At 38.5% G+C, this 15643-nt stretch overlaps 1 protein-coding gene across 2 annotated transcripts in view; it reads left to right on the top strand.

The window, feature by feature from the left end:
- Positions 1-9773, top strand: part of ZNF366 (zinc finger protein 366) — a 36669-nt gene extending 26896 nt beyond the window's left edge. For both annotated transcript variants that reach the window (XM_041121041.1, XM_041121042.1), the window contains 2 exons: positions 3166-3340; positions 5845-9773. In XM_041121041.1, coding sequence (XP_040976975.1) covers positions 3166-3340; positions 5845-6380 — 711 coding nt within the window. In that variant the 3' untranslated portion in view covers positions 6381-9773. The remainder of the gene's footprint in view (positions 1-3165; positions 3341-5844) is intronic.
- The last annotated feature ends 5870 nt before the right edge of the window (positions 9774-15643 follow it).

Raw genomic sequence — 15643 nt, 5'->3', positions numbered from 1 at the left:
AGTGCAATAGTGCTAATTCTGATTTGTAGAGGAAGCTTCTATGAAACTTACAGTTGCTTTTAGTGCTGAAGTCAGCAATGTTTCAGACCTCCAATAAAGAATGCAATGAAGTTTTCTCCAGCCCAGCCAAATACACTTTGCAGCAGACGTTCTGAACTCCACTTTTTTCCCATCTAAAATCATGGGTTTAGATCAGGAGTCAAACCCAAAGAAAATGTGAGAGGTAAGTACTTTGGGAAGAAACAAAACAGACTTGACAATCTAGAAAGGTGATACTTCTTGTGGTGGCTTAGGAAGACAAAATCTAGTGTTGAACTAATTCAACTTTTCTAGCAAACTGCACTGAAGTCCATTTCACCAGCCAGTGCAACAAAGTGTGTTCAGCAGACTTGCAGCTGAGGTTTTTTCTTCAGGGCTTGAACCTAACAAAAGGTCCACAAATAAACCATGTTGTTTCTGCTATCCCAAGATCTCTTGCATGAGCTTTACATCGCCCCATATGCTAAGGTCCTCTGTGGTGAGTTCTGATGGAGCTCCATCCCAAGCAACTGGCTCCGGGTCATCTTTCACACTCTGTTCATCAGTGCTTACACACTTGCCCTGTCACAGAGAAAGAAAATCTTGTACACCTTCCTGGCTTGGTCTGCAGACTCAAGCTGTTCTTTAAGCAGTAGCTAGAACTCCAGCTAGCTCTGAGTTGTTGTCTTCCAGCACTTGAGCCCCAAACCTCCTCCTTTCACCCTCTGGACCATGGACATTCATCTGAAAGTTGTCTTGTGCCTTTTGAAAAGGATAGGTTACCCAGAGACCGTGCCAAACAATGCCATCACTCCGAAAAACAATTTTCATATCTGAATTTCTTTCATTTTCCTGCCACACCTCTCTACTCTAGTACCATTTCCTCATGTCCCCAGAGGAGATTTCAGGAGAGGAACACATTACACATCTTTAAGACTGTGCATGACTTTGGGAAATGGAAAACCTACCCCCTTTATTCAGAGACACAAAACTCTTATGCTGTAAGGAACTATTCTTTATGAAGTCCCCTGTCTTTTCATTATGAAGAAAGAGAAATAAATATTGCCTTGACAGAAACAAAATAAATGCTCCTGCTATACCCATTTTAATACTCAAGACCCTATAAAGATATAGATTTGCATGAAGTACTCTAGCCATTCACCTGTTCAACCTGATTTTCCTTGATTACCAGGTTAGATAGGGAATTAAAGACCTAGTTATCAGAAAGCAAAAGCTGGTGAGAACACAGGTCAGTCACAATACAAGCAGATAACCAGAAGCCTTCTGCTAAGAGGTATTAGAGAGGTATTATTATTGGCATTCTTGTAGCCAGAGAAATATTGACATGTCATAGGTCTTTCCAGCAGCTGTCAAGATAAAATCAGCTGCTGTTCTTCCTTGCGAATTTTCTGTGCTCTTCAGTGCTTCTTCTCCTCCTCGTTTCTTCTCAACACTTTCAGAGTGGTTTTCTGGTGCATTCATTTCCCTGAATATAAGTCATCCGGCATATTAGCTTTCTTTGAATGCAAAGAAAAGACAGTCCTTAAGTGGATGGATGACCCTTGGAATCAGATATCTTACCCTTACAAATTAATAGCTCATTTTCAGTTGCTTCCCCCCTGCCCCCTCCCCCCCACTGTCTTGGTGAACGCTTTGCTGATAAATGTATTTGCTAGAATGTTCATTTTAGCAAAACCACAGAGAGCAAATGACAGAATAGAACTTACGCAGCTGAAGCAAGTAATTTTTTAAAAGTGAGTGAATATTTCCAGACTCTTTCTTTTTGCAGCATTGACTCAGCTCTAGTTTTTGTTTAAAAACAATATCCCTGCAAATTTTTATGTTAATGAACTGCTTCCATTTTCCCTCAAGAGATGGTTTAAAATGCAAAGGATACAGTACAATTTCACCAAGGATCATTCCATTATCTACATTTCATCCAGATATTCCAGGTCATGGCTTTGTGAATTTGAATCAAAAAGTACTGTAGCAGACCTTCTGTAAAAAAGATAAATTAAATCAGAAGTCACATTAGACCAAAAATTTGGTGAAATCTCAGTAATTGCTTTTTAGTAATTTTCTCCCAGATCAGTACACTGCTTGATGGAATTCTCAGTTACTCAGTAATGGTGATTCTAGCTCATATAGTAATAAAGATCATAAAAAAATATTTGTCTAAAACCGTTAAAAAAATGAGCTGAAGTAGAAAGCAAACACAGAAGTTTGCAGAGGATGGAAACAGCCACTTGAATGTGAATAAAATTATAAATGTGATAATGAAAGATCAGAAGACAAGTAAGACAAGAAGCTTGTAATAGTGATGTCGAACTCTCATGTGTTGAGAATACATTTGATTTATAAGCGACCAGACTACAAAAGGACCCATCTAGATAAACAACAACGAAAAAAAACCCTTATTGTTTCATCAAAGGGAAACTTGCACGATCAATGGCTTCAGCCGGCAGGAACAGGCTTCAGGGAAAGCTGAGTCATTCTTACAGCCCCATGACTGTTTAAATTCCAGCTTACTCACCAGAGACACCGAAACACAGAAGTTGGTAAACAGAAGATAAGAGGATCAGAGAAAAATGGGGGAGGAAGAAACAAAGAAATAAAGGAATTGCTTTTTCTAGCTTTAAGCAAAATGTGCAGCCATTTCATTTCCACTTAAGGAGAAGTGATATTCTGCTTGACTGTTTCACGGAAACCCTTCAATGGTTTTATTTTGTATCTCCATCTCTGCCTGGTGTTGTTCTTGATTAAAGGCTAGATTTATAAACTACAAATGAAATGGTTCACTAGGGCAGAAAGTTATACTTCGAATTTCATTCAAGTTAAGAGCCTTCCAGGTTACGCGCTTAAGCCTCTCCCCTCCTTATAACAACATTCCCTGCTTTTGGGGAGTCCTTGACTGTGCGTCCTAGTCACCAAATTTAAAAAATGGCAGCAGTGCAGAAGGCTCTAGAGAGATCAGACTCAACCACGTATTCTTGTCTGTAGGAGTTTTGCCTGTATATTTGAAAAACAAATTGCAGCCAGAAGCGACCAGGGCTCAAGTTGAGAAGAGTAGATTGTATTTCCTTTTAAGATGTTCTCCTTGGAAGTACCCCTTTGAACTAATAATCTTCATTTTTACTGTTTTTACAGCTGTGTGGAAAGGAATTTAACAGAATGCACAATTTAATGGGACACATGCACTTGCACTCGGACAGTAAGCCTTTCAAGTGCCTTTACTGTCCCAGCAAATTCACCTTGAAGGGGAACCTAACCAGGCACATGAAAGTCAAACATGGGGTCATGGAAAGAGGATTTCATTCTCAAGGTAATATTTTTCAGCAAGGTTATTCTCTGAGAGATTTGAAGATGCATATTGGTAAACCCAAACGTGCTTTGTACCACAGATCCATGATCTTGTACCATAGATCCAATACTATTGGAAGAGATTGAATCCCATAAGCCTGGGAGGTTGTTTTTAACTATCATCTGTATTACTCCAGTGCTACAGATGAGAGATCCCCAAGGTAGTCACCCTTGTCTCAGAGACCTGTCAGATTAGTATCTGATGACACAGAGGTACAGACTGAGATGGAGGAGTAGATAGAGACAAAGTGAGACAGTATTTGTGAGCACAAAGGAAATAATTTTAGCACACAAAGTTGCTGTCATCAAGTGTTAGGGAGAATATGGGCAGTAGTGTGAGAGCAGAGGATTTATCAAGCTGTACCAAACATTCTTGTACTTAAGCCCAGGGCTCCCCATCCATCATTGTAAGAAGATGTAATATCCACAGCACCACAGATCTTCTCCCAGCAAGTGGGTACCACAAGACACAGATGGGAGTGAGCTGGTGGAGGCTAAGCTGTAGTGAAGCTGTGGCACATGTAGCTGGCCAGGGGAATGATTGCATGACATGATCTCCCCAACTGAAGGTGTAGTTCCATTATTTTTGAATAAATGTTACAGTTTCAAGGGGCTTGATTTGCAGAGGCTGACAAACCACAGCCTAGCAGCCATGGACAAGCAGGCATTTTTCCCCAGACACATTTGGTTAGGAGTTCATAGTTTTTCTCTCATGTTTGAGGTACATCATGAATCATAAATTCATTCAAAGCTGACAGAAGCAAAAAATCTAGAGGATGTCATGGGTCTTGCTCACTACTTACTGGATTCATATCTGGAATAGGAATGGAAGCCTGAATGGCTCCATGTCCAGGAGCCTTGGTTATTCTGTACCACATTGACATAGCTCATGTTAGGTGAAGGCCATAGGCTCAGGACCCAGTTTACAAAGAAGCATGTGAAAAGGAGAAGACACTCCTCCTCCACCTCAAAGTATATGGATTTTTTACTACCCAGGGTATCCTGCAAAGCATTTCCTATCACCCACCTAGCACATACACTTCCTAAAGTCAGACTCGTGTGCACACATGCCAATGCTGTCTAAAGAAGGGGGGAAATTAGGGAGGATTGTTTTGAGAGTTTGGGTATCCAAGATATTTTGTTTATTAAGGCTTTCTGGATAAATAATTCTTTCATGGGTAAGATTTCTTAGTGTTCCTCAAATTCAAGCTTTAGGACGGCCTAGCACATATGTAAAACACATGCGCTAATGACATTTAGCATAAAATTTACAAATATCCTGAAAGGTAATGAAATAAATGACTCTTTTTTCCTGTAAATCTCCATGCTAGTTACACAATTACTTGTAATTGAAGACAGCCTAAGAGCTTTACAGTGTACAGAGATTCTTCAGCCCTTGAGGCTTATCAGTCACAAGACAATTCATAACGGCTGCCACCTGGTCATGAACCATTTTAACAAATATAACCTGTTGCAAAGTAGCAGCTGTATCTAGTGAGGCAGCCTAGATCCTGTAGAAACTGGATTCAATTACTGAGGGGGAAAAAAACAAAACAAAGCAAGTAAAATAGTGGCTTTTGTAGATATTTGCTATTGGGTGAAATCCTCACTGCAGTACTGTCACTATTTTTTTATTTAAGATGGACTATGCCTGCAGTGTCTGAATCTTCTTCTGTGCATACAAACGCTTAGAGTGTATTTGAGTCCACAGATGCCTCCTGGGTAACGTCTGGATTTCCAGCAACAGAGGAGACACTCTGACATATGTTAAGACAAACCAGATCCAGGACTAAACTCAGACTTATACTGCATCACTCAAAACCATAATTTGTTTATAATGATTTCGTCAAGCTGAAGCACTATCTAGTGTATAGAACTTTACAGTGGCATGAGTGACTTCTCAGTGGGTGAAAGCGGAAAAATTAAGGAGAGTGGAGGTTGTAGACCACTGAGACTTGATTGTCTTTTCGTTTTTAAAGTAGTAACTTTGAACCAGAGTGTCCATAGAACAAACACATTAACATGTTTTTAATCTCTTCCACTCCTCTGGAAAAAAAAGTACAAAACCTGGGACTTTGATTATGGCCTGTGACAGTTTAGATCAAAGTTTTCACTAAAAAAAAAAAAAAAATAGGAAGGAGGAAGTGGGTAGATTCACTAGCAAAAATAGTTTACAAGACGCCAGGCCACTTCACTTTTATTCCTAGCTCCCTCACCAAAACATCACAATGTTTTGTGTGTCCTGACCTGGCTGTGAAGTGTATACAATAGTACTTCTTTTAACAGCATCTCAAAGGAGATGCCATGTGATGTAAACAGTAAAGTACTTGGAGATAGCTGGGTAGAAGACAAAGGTAAAGTGTGAAATAGAAGGCCGCCTCATATTTTGTTTTTAAACCATGTATCATGTAGTAAAATTTCCTATATATAAATTGTTCTTTTCTCCTCCCCTCAAACCACTACAAGGTTTTGGAAGAGGAAGAATTGCTCTGTCCCAAACAAATGTCTTGAGAAGCTTGGAACAGGAAGAGCCCTTTGATCTTTCCCAGAAAAGCCAAGGGAAGGGAATCTCATTTCATTCGGATGGTGAGAGTGCCAAGGGAAGCTCATGCCAGGAAGAAGAGGAAGACAACTGCTATGAGGCAGAGCGGTACAGCCCTGCCATATACCGCTATGATGACAACAAGCTGTACGTGGCTCAAGATCTGTCTGGCAAACCTGAGTGCATGATGAAGGACTTCAGAGAGTCCTACTGCAATGAGAAGGAAGAAGTGCTAAGTGAGGCAGGACTGGAGAAGAGAATAGGAAATTCAGACAAACAGGAGAGCCAAGGAGAGAGAGACCTTGCAAACAACAAAGAACACCTTGGCTTTAGATCTTTTGAAAAAGCCAGACTTGGCCACTCTCTCTCTGATTACCTCTATTTCAAGCACAGGAACAAGAGTTTGAAAGAATTGCTGGAAAGAAAAATGGAAAAACAAACAATGCTTATAGGCATTTAAAATGGACATTTAAAAACAGCTGAAAAATGGGAACCAGATAGTTTTTAACATGAACTGTAATTTACTAAAGCCTGGAAGTTTGTAGTAGCCTTTAGAAATAAACAAGCCAAATTAATAAAAATAATTTAAGGTAAAACATGTACATTGAAAGAATAAAGCAGTCGAAGGTCACCAAGAAATGCAATAGATATTGAACAATAACAATTTTATACTTATTCATTTGATGTATAAGCAGGCAATGGGGTGGGTACAGAAGTTTATTTTCCTTTATCTGGGGTGGTAGAGTCTTATATGCAATTTTCTAGTTATCAGAAAGCAACATACTTTAGTGTTTGATTTATTATCTGAATAAATATATATGAACACTTCTAATTAAACATCTCATAAAAAAATCTGAAAATACTAAGTATTTCAGAGTATAAGCAAGAGTGCTATTAGACATGGTGTGCATGAAAGTGTTGTCACTCTCAGAACTAACACAGTCCAAATACTTTCATTTACTGATGTGACTGTTAGTTCAACCACTTACAATGAGAAATAGGAAACAAATTAAGAAGAAATACTAATGTCTTGTGAGATAGTGAAGGGCAGCTCTGTAAGGCTTTGGAAGGACTGGAATTTATTACAGTCACAGAAGCTTTTCCTCTGGCATAAGGGATGTTCATGCTTTGCTATGTTTCAGTCAGTATGGGAGTATTTGGCAATTCTTCAAGTGAAATAGCATGGACTATGTTGACATTTTGTTCTACTGTCTGCTCAGACCAATACATCTAATAAGCAGCAACATCGTGTAGTATTTGCAAGTCTTGCTGTAATTACACATGAAGCAATATGAGTAATTTAATTGAGAAAATGATGCAATTTTGCTGTTTATCTCTTCAGTTTATCTAGCTAGGATGATTTTGAAATGCACAGCTCTCGTCAGATTTTATTTTAGAAGGTATACCAAAAAAGAGCCCTTACAGAGTGAGCAGTAGCTCACAGAGGAAAACTGGTTTTGGATTTCCTCTTATCGGAATCAGAAATTTTCCCTTATCAACGTGACTTGAACAGTAAGCTCCAGGCCTTTCAGAACAATTCCACTCACACTGTTTTTAGTGAGTCATTCCCAACATTTCATCCTCTGATTCCCATACAATTGTATGCTCATAACAAAGATGCTAAAAGCACATTCCATTAAGCACATTCCATTAATTGCATGAATATTTTGACCAGTGCTTGATTCCTGCATCTTCAAGATAGATAGATGACAAACAGCCCCACACCATCCTATTGCTCATAAGGAAATAAAGATTTAATAAGTCATTTAATTAGTCCTATGTCATTCTGACATCCCAGCTCAAAAGTTTAAAATCCATATATAGGGTACATCTTTTCCAAATATTACTACCTTCTTCACTTACCTGCCAAGTTCTTGATTTGAAATACCTTGCTATCATGCTCAATATATAGCAAGTTATAATTGAATATAGTCATATACTTGTGGCTTGCTAAGGCTAGAGTCATGCAGCTTCAGCTCTCTACCGTAATAAGAAACCACTCACCTTACAGAACTAATGATTCTCACACTTACCAGTTAATCAGCATTCACAGGGCAGCAGCCCTTATTCATCATATAAAACTGGGTTTGTGTAGTCCAAGGTTGCAGAAGGCGGTTTCATTTTTCAGGGCTCAAACACAGCATAATAAAGATTCTTAATGAAGATCAAAAATAGCTGTTGGTAAAAGAAGCTGTAACATACGGGTGACTCTTCTAAATGTAATTAACTCTATAGCTGATATACATAATTTTTCAAATAAAAAGAGTATACCAAATTGAAGTGGAATGTAGGTCATTTTAGGCCTAGAATTAATGATGTCTTTCAAAATGAGGTATATTTCAGAGGTACATAGCCACGTTTTTTCAGTGGTGAACTGTTTTATCATATAATCAACTTCCTTGCTTCTACTGCAAGATAAATCCTGTTGAAAAAGGAGCCATCTTTCTTTCAAGGAAGACATTGTGGTCAAGAAGAAGAATCAGAAAATTTTCAGAGTAATGTGTGTAACTGCATTCTTTCTTAGATGAGAGGGGAAATAAATGATCAGGTAGAAATTCAGCATGGGCTAGGATATAGTCTCTTAGAAATGGGAACAAGTCCTTCGGTTACCTTCTTGGCAATATCTTGTCTCTGCCAGACAAAAGTTCCTATTTGAGAACATATACAGCCAAGAGCTGGGAGCTACTGACTCTTAGAAATGTCTCCCTCAAGGTGGTATAGTTTCCAGCTGTGCATGACTCATGATCTGTCCACTCCACCTTTGCAGCCATATTAGTTCCTATGATAAGAGGAATGAGCAACAAATCAGGAACCTGGTTGCAATTCCTAAAATGGTGATCATGCAGATGAGTTGAACTTAGCAAGTCCCTTCACTTCTGTGGTGGGTAAATCAGAAAGGCATGCAGCCCTTCCATTGCAAAGCCCTGTTGTCTATGTATTGGAGAGTGTTGTGGGACAGCTAGACAATACTTATCAAGAAAGAGACAAATGATTACATATCAACAGCACTCCAGGCAAATGGAGCAAAGGAGACATTTTCAGCAGAGCTCATCTCCCAGTAGATAACATCATAACCACAAAAAAGATGTCTACTGGAAGAATGCAGTCCAGAGTTCCCTTACAGGCCGTATAAGGGAAAGTGACAGACATGTCCTTGGGAAAGGAAATCTCTGCAAACAGTTCTGGATTGTCTGAATTGTTAACCCAAACACTTTCAACCACGCTGTCACTGCAATTTATCCACTTCTACAGTCCCACTTCTCATTGGAGCAAAGGCAACTGCCAACCACATACAGCCAGGTGGAAGGGAGTAGAAGTCCCCAGAATGGCAATGCTATTTGGGAATAATTCATAATGTGAATCCCCTTTCTTGCATTCTTCCTAGAAAGCGGAGAATATTCCATTACAATGAGGCCTTGAGACGGTGCCCAGTCACATAGTGACACCAAGCTAATTCACAAACACCCAAGGCTAATTCATGTTAGAATAGTAAAGAACTCATCTAAAGCTGTAAGTCACCAGTCAGAGGAATTGCAAACAGAACTATTACTGAGATAAGGAGACAGTGCCAAGTGACCCAAGCAGAGAGATTAGGAGATGATAGTCCTCCCTGCTGCAGAACATAATGCAGCTGGGTCTGAGACACTTGTTACAAAGAGGCCCCAAGGGACAAATAAAAAGTGAAATAACAGCCTTCATTGTGAAGCACCTTGCTTTCCAAACATAAGTTATTTTCATGCTATTTACATTGGCACCGTTTTGGGAACAGACAGTAACTGCCTTTGCTTTTTAATAGCTTTGAAAATGCTTTATAGAAATTTGGTCTCATAATGAAGTTATTTCCCATTTCTAATTTTCGAGGGATTAGCTTCCTTGTTTTGCTTTGAATAGAGGTTCAGAAGTCCTGTAGAGACATTGCCTGTGTCCTGGACCTTGGTGGACACATTTTCTTTTTTTCCTCCTTCCTAATCTGAGTCTATTTACCTTCTTCTTGCTGTGTTGTGGGAAAAAAAGTATTTATCTGACTCTTCTCTGCTATTTGGGTTTTCAGCTTGTGGTAACACATGAAATTAAAGCCCAGTCTCCACCACCTCTATATTAAATTACATCCATACCATTTCCCTGCATTATTATATGAAGCCAAACTTCATCCTCTTGGAGAGCATCAGAGCAATAAGAGTGGCCACAAACTCATATAACTGACACGCTTTCCAAATTCTTACAAACTGAGATGCTTCAAGAAGCCATGCTGAGGAAAGGTAAATTGGCCACAATATTATGAGCCTGGGCAAGTAAAGGCATGTGATTTGTTAAATTAGAGGCTTTTCTGCTATTAAGGGCAGCAGGGAGAATTCTGCAAGACTGTACAGAACAGAGTGGGTGGATGAAAAGCCAAACGTCGGGTTAGTAAAATTTGAGGGTAAAGAAATACAACACATTTACTGAGAAAGTGAAGGTGTACGTAACCCTGGAACAAGCTGTTTTGACTCTGGGCACCGGGACTCAGCCATCTCCTTGTGAACCTGAGTTCTCCTGGCTGCTGGGCAGCCTCCAGTCTGTGAAGGCAAAGACAAGTGCTCTGTGTTCAGTAGATCAAAGGGTAAAACACTGTATGATAATATTATAATAGGAGTTTATCCTGTGCTGTGTCCTATAAAACAAGTTAGCAGAAAGACCAAGTAATGCTACTGCACCTACCTTTTCACAACTCTGTGTTGGTCTACTGGCTATTCTCTGATTTCTCTCTTCATATGCTGCTGCTGGACTCTGCTGTTATGAGTGTGCAGTTAAATAATATAAGTACTATACTTTTCCAAGAAGTTTTTAATAATTATTAACAGTTTTGAAAACAAGTCATGTCTGCTTAGCTGAACAAGGTGTAACAGAGCTAACATTTTGTACTCCTAACAGATTGTGCAAATAATGTGGTGTATATTTATTGCACATAGAACACTGGGTTCCTATTTAAAGCCCCAACTCAAAAAATGGACCAACTATCTGTGAATTTTTAATTTCTGGCTTTCTATCTCAATAGTAAAAACGTGTATGATATATTGTATTAATTTAAGCAAATAAATATGTACTGCAGAAGCTGCTGTACTTTGTATTGAAATGGATCTGGAGTTCTTGGCATGCTAGCTATTTTATATAGTAAATGCATGGGGCTGGTCTGACAAGGTCATACTTCACTCAGCAGCACTGAAGAGTGGTCCTTGTAAAGGGAGGTCTAAATCAGTGATGAAGGACTAGTTAGAAGACAAGGGCAGAAGAGTTTCCAGGTCCTCTGAGGTAGAGAGATCACTTTATTATTACAGACTGCAGGGAGGACATAAAGAATGCCCTGGAATGATTATGGTATTTGTTAACTTGGCCTCAGACAAGCTAAAAAAGAAAGATGTAATCCTTATCTTAAAGATGTTTAAAAGATCTGCATCATGTAAAAAGAGAGGAAAACCCAACCAGACATGTTATAAGATTGAAATTAAGAAAGTAGGAATACCTTTATAACTTAAGGAATAAGCAGAAGACTCTGAACTCAGAGGCTCAGAGTTTCTTTTTCTAATGAAAAGCATCACTTTTAAGTCATGAGTAAACTCTTGGATTTGTTTGTTTTAATGAGATCCTGATGGAATTGGTATCATCAGACTTCACAGAGAACATTTTAAGCTGTTTTTGAGCACAGAGAGAAAGCAACTGGAATGCTAGCTATAAAATAACTCAGGTAATAAAGAAAATAGAGATTCAGTTTCTAATTCTCAGAGGTGTATACCTTAAAAAGTGCAAGAAGGCTTATACAAACACTAGAAATACATGTAAGAGGCTAAATGAAACAGAACTAAGCCTTTTTTGCTTTCCTGTTTTCTTATTGTCTTTTTTTTCCCTTCTGTTTTGATTGCAGGTAACAACCACTATGAAGATTACAAGCTACTTCTACAGGAGGAGGAGGAGGATATGTTGGGCAGTGACTTTTAGTTTATTCCCATGTGATTCAGTATCAGTGAATCTCAAAGTTTCCCCTTTGCCAGTCACAAAAATATAATTTCGAAAAACATGTTTAGTCCTTTCACAAATTTCCTTTTCATTTTTGTTGAAAACTGAGCTATGCTCACTAATGTCTTCAAACAAGCAGAAATGAAGTAGAAGAGAAAGAGGGCCTCTCAGATGTTCTGGGGGACCTTTTCTGTGCCTGTAGTGAAATGGTGAAAGGCCCAGTGTATCTAAAGTATTTTCATGGAGAGAGCCAAATTAATATCGATGATATAACAAAAAGTGGTGAATCATTAAAAGGAAAACCAACCCTAGTTAGATACAAATGATATGGGATATCTCTGAGAAAAGCAAGTTACTCTCAAGTTGCAGTGTGTTAGACTTTCAACAAATTAAAATCTTACTTTAAGTAACAAGGCGGAATACACAACCTCTTGCCAAATTTGTCCCAGTAGTACACTCTATGGCTTGTGTAGTGTGATACAGCTAACTGTGTTTGCCCACTGGTTCATGATGCAAAAATCTGATCTAAAAACACATGCAGGGTGTCAGTTACTTCAGCACTTGTAAATGATGAAACACTAAAGAGGGCTCACTACTAATGCTTTTCCCAGATATGATATGATGGTGTGTTAGATCATACAGCATAAATTTCCCTAGTGATCAGCCTGTAGTGAAAATACAGCTGAACAGAGAACAGCTACTTTGTGAATAAGCCTTCTGGTGTCCTGTCATTCTGTTTACCCTGTCTGAAAAAATACTGTATATCCAGTCCACTCGTATAAATGATTTAATTTGGATGGAGCCAGACACCATTCCCTTTCAGTGAATTACTTCCTGGATTGAAAAATCCCTTGCAGTGTGAGCATTTTTGTTCAACAGATCTCTGTCAATTTATGTCAGTGGAGAATCTTGGTTTATGTTTTTGGAGCTGGGATTATCTGTTTGTACTGTACATTTTTCAGTACCTAAGTACCCTTACAGTTCTGAATGGAAAACGGTTAAAGAATAAATTATGACTAAGACACTAATTAGCCGACTAAAAGATGGGGTGCAGTAAAATGAGAATGATGGAGTTGTGTGAAAACAAGAAATTTATTTCTACCCTATCGAGAGCTATTATAAAATTAACGGAGATGGGAACAGTATAAAGATGACAGACAAGATGTCACAGAAATGTCTCTAAAAGAATTACAGTTTAGCAAGATAAGTGGCAGATATAAACCCAGAAAAATATCTATCAATATAGAGTGATATCTTGCCAGGGAATTCTGCAAGCTCCTTAATTCTTTACAGACCTTGCCATTTTCTACTACAAGCTATAGGACTTTTCTAGAAACACTAACTCTTGATCTTTTTTATTTGTTTCATGGGCCAAGATGATTTTTTAAAATCGGTATATGAAGCATTTGTACAAGAGAAAGAATCAACTCTCCAGCCAGCCACATAAATATAACGAAAACTGACAACAATGGTGAAGTCTTGCTGTGAAGAAAGTTACACTAAAATTGAAACAGGATTATGCTTAGTACAATCTATCTTGGAAGTCTATGAAAGCAGCACCAAGACCAAACAGGTCCAAGATGGTATAGGTCTGATAAATGCACATGCAAACACTGCCTGGGAGCTTAGAAAGAAATGTGATCTTACTTATGGGAAAAAAATTAAAAGTTGTCCCCTAATGAGAGTTTTTATTAAACTGGGGTTAACTACACTGCAAGTTCTAAAAGGATTCTATGAGGCAGATTTCACATGAGCTATCAGTTGAGACTACACACCAGCAAAACTAATGCTACTCTGAAATATTTCCTACAAAAATGTTTAGGGTTGCTTAGGATAACAGTAGCTCATACATGCTTGTTACCATCACTCTGCAGGAGGCAACCACTCCACAGCCAACCAGCAAAATGGATCATGAGAGAGGATTGTGCAAGTGTCACCCACTCTAGTGCAGTTAGTCCATTTTTATTATATTATCTCCAGGTTAAGCAAACCTCCATAATTTCATTCTGAAGGGTATGAGGCATGCTCATGCAGCCTGTTCCAGTCACTCTTCTGTAACATGCAGCTGTGGGACAAATAAGTTTTAAATAGCTGCATCCATTTTACTAATGAACATCCACTAACATGTCTGATTTCAGCAGTGAGGTCAGTGGTGCTTCTACCTGAATTGTATTAGCAGATCCAACCCCTGTGCAGCATGAAACCATCCAACTACACATACTCTGTTGGATAATGTAGTGCTTTTTCATGTCCATTGCCCCAGTGGTCTCACCATGTGAGTCTAATAACCTTGCAGATAGTTTGACCCATTTCCTCAGTTTCTTACAATCACATACTTCCAGGTTCATTTTTCCAGGGCTTTAGTTCTTCATTTTTAGGCTTCCACATAAAACCAATTTTTGTGTAGATCTTATCATGCATACTAAGGAGAGTAAGTGCAAGTGATTACTTGCATGCATTTTTGACAGATGTTGGCAAAGTAGCAAATTAAATATTCTTATGCTTCAGCTTTTTTTATTTTGTATTTTTTAAAAATGTTTCCTCTTTTTCCAGTTAAATTTTTTTCTGATTAACTCTTCAGGACCCTAGTGCATAGACCACTCATCCGCTTCCTACAGGGGACCATAAGTGTTCAGGGTGATCTACTCCAAGACCACTGCTACAGAGCCATTTCCGTCCTTTTCTTATGAAATGCTTGAAAGAAAAAAGAATATCCCAGTGTGATAGACAAGCAGACAGAATCACAGACTCAGGTGCACTTATTATAATTTCCAAGAGCCAGCACCATGAGTATGGCACATTAGTCCTTTCTTCTAAGCAAGATGCAGATTTAAACATCTTTGGATTAATTTTTAAAAATTGTTTCAGTATTTTGGGGTTTGCACTTTTCGGACTATGAATGGAATATGAGTAATAGAAGGCAATGGGAACATACAGATTCACTAATAGTAGACAAAGATTACCAATCACCCTTTTATCTTTATATCCCATGAATTAGCAGTCTAGTCAGCCAGAGTATATTTATAATGCAGCTATTTCCATATGTGAGTTCTTTCAAAGGCACCTGAAAAAAATCCCTTTGGATTGACAGCAACCATAAAATCCTGCCAGTCAGGATATGAAGGGTGGTCTCATCCTGTTCATATCATTCCAGAACAACAGCTTCATAAAGCAGCGGTCAGCAAACCTAGACTTGCTCTTGTGCAAATGCGGGTTTGTAAGTGCACAGTTAAAGATACCTTTGTCAAAAATAATCTGCCACTTTCTCTTTTCTGCAGCTCAAGCGTGTCAATTACAGTGTTGTCAAAAGGAGGGGGGCATTTGTTTGTACATTAGAATATTTTCCCCGTTTTATTTTTTTGTTTTCAACTGTCTTCACCTTTTGACCTTAAAATCTCAGCCCGAATTGCCATGAGTCATGCAAAAAAAAGTTAGGGGAGCAGAGAAAGACAACATAATCGTTTTGGAGATCTAGACTGATTAAAAAAATAGGTAATCTTACTAATATTAAACACCTTCCAACCTGTATATTAAATATGCCTAAAATTTCTTTTGTTTTAGAGCTTCTTCATGATGTTAACATGGAGACGAGGCCTAGTTGCCCAGCAAGTAGAAAGCTATCCTACACTGTTAAACCTGAAAACCCTCCAAACCCATTTAATTAAATATGTAGGTTTTCAAGCCCTACTCTGCAGGTTTTTTTGTTATATTGTACTTCCACATTACTGGCCC

The sequence above is a fragment of the Aquila chrysaetos genome, chromosome Z (genome assembly GCF_900496995.4).
Source record: "Aquila chrysaetos chrysaetos chromosome Z, bAquChr1.4, whole genome shotgun sequence".
Lineage (NCBI taxonomy): Eukaryota > Metazoa > Chordata > Aves > Accipitriformes > Accipitridae > Aquila > Aquila chrysaetos.
Note: the sequence above shows the minus strand (reverse complement) of the source record. Positions and strands in the feature narration are given on the sequence as shown.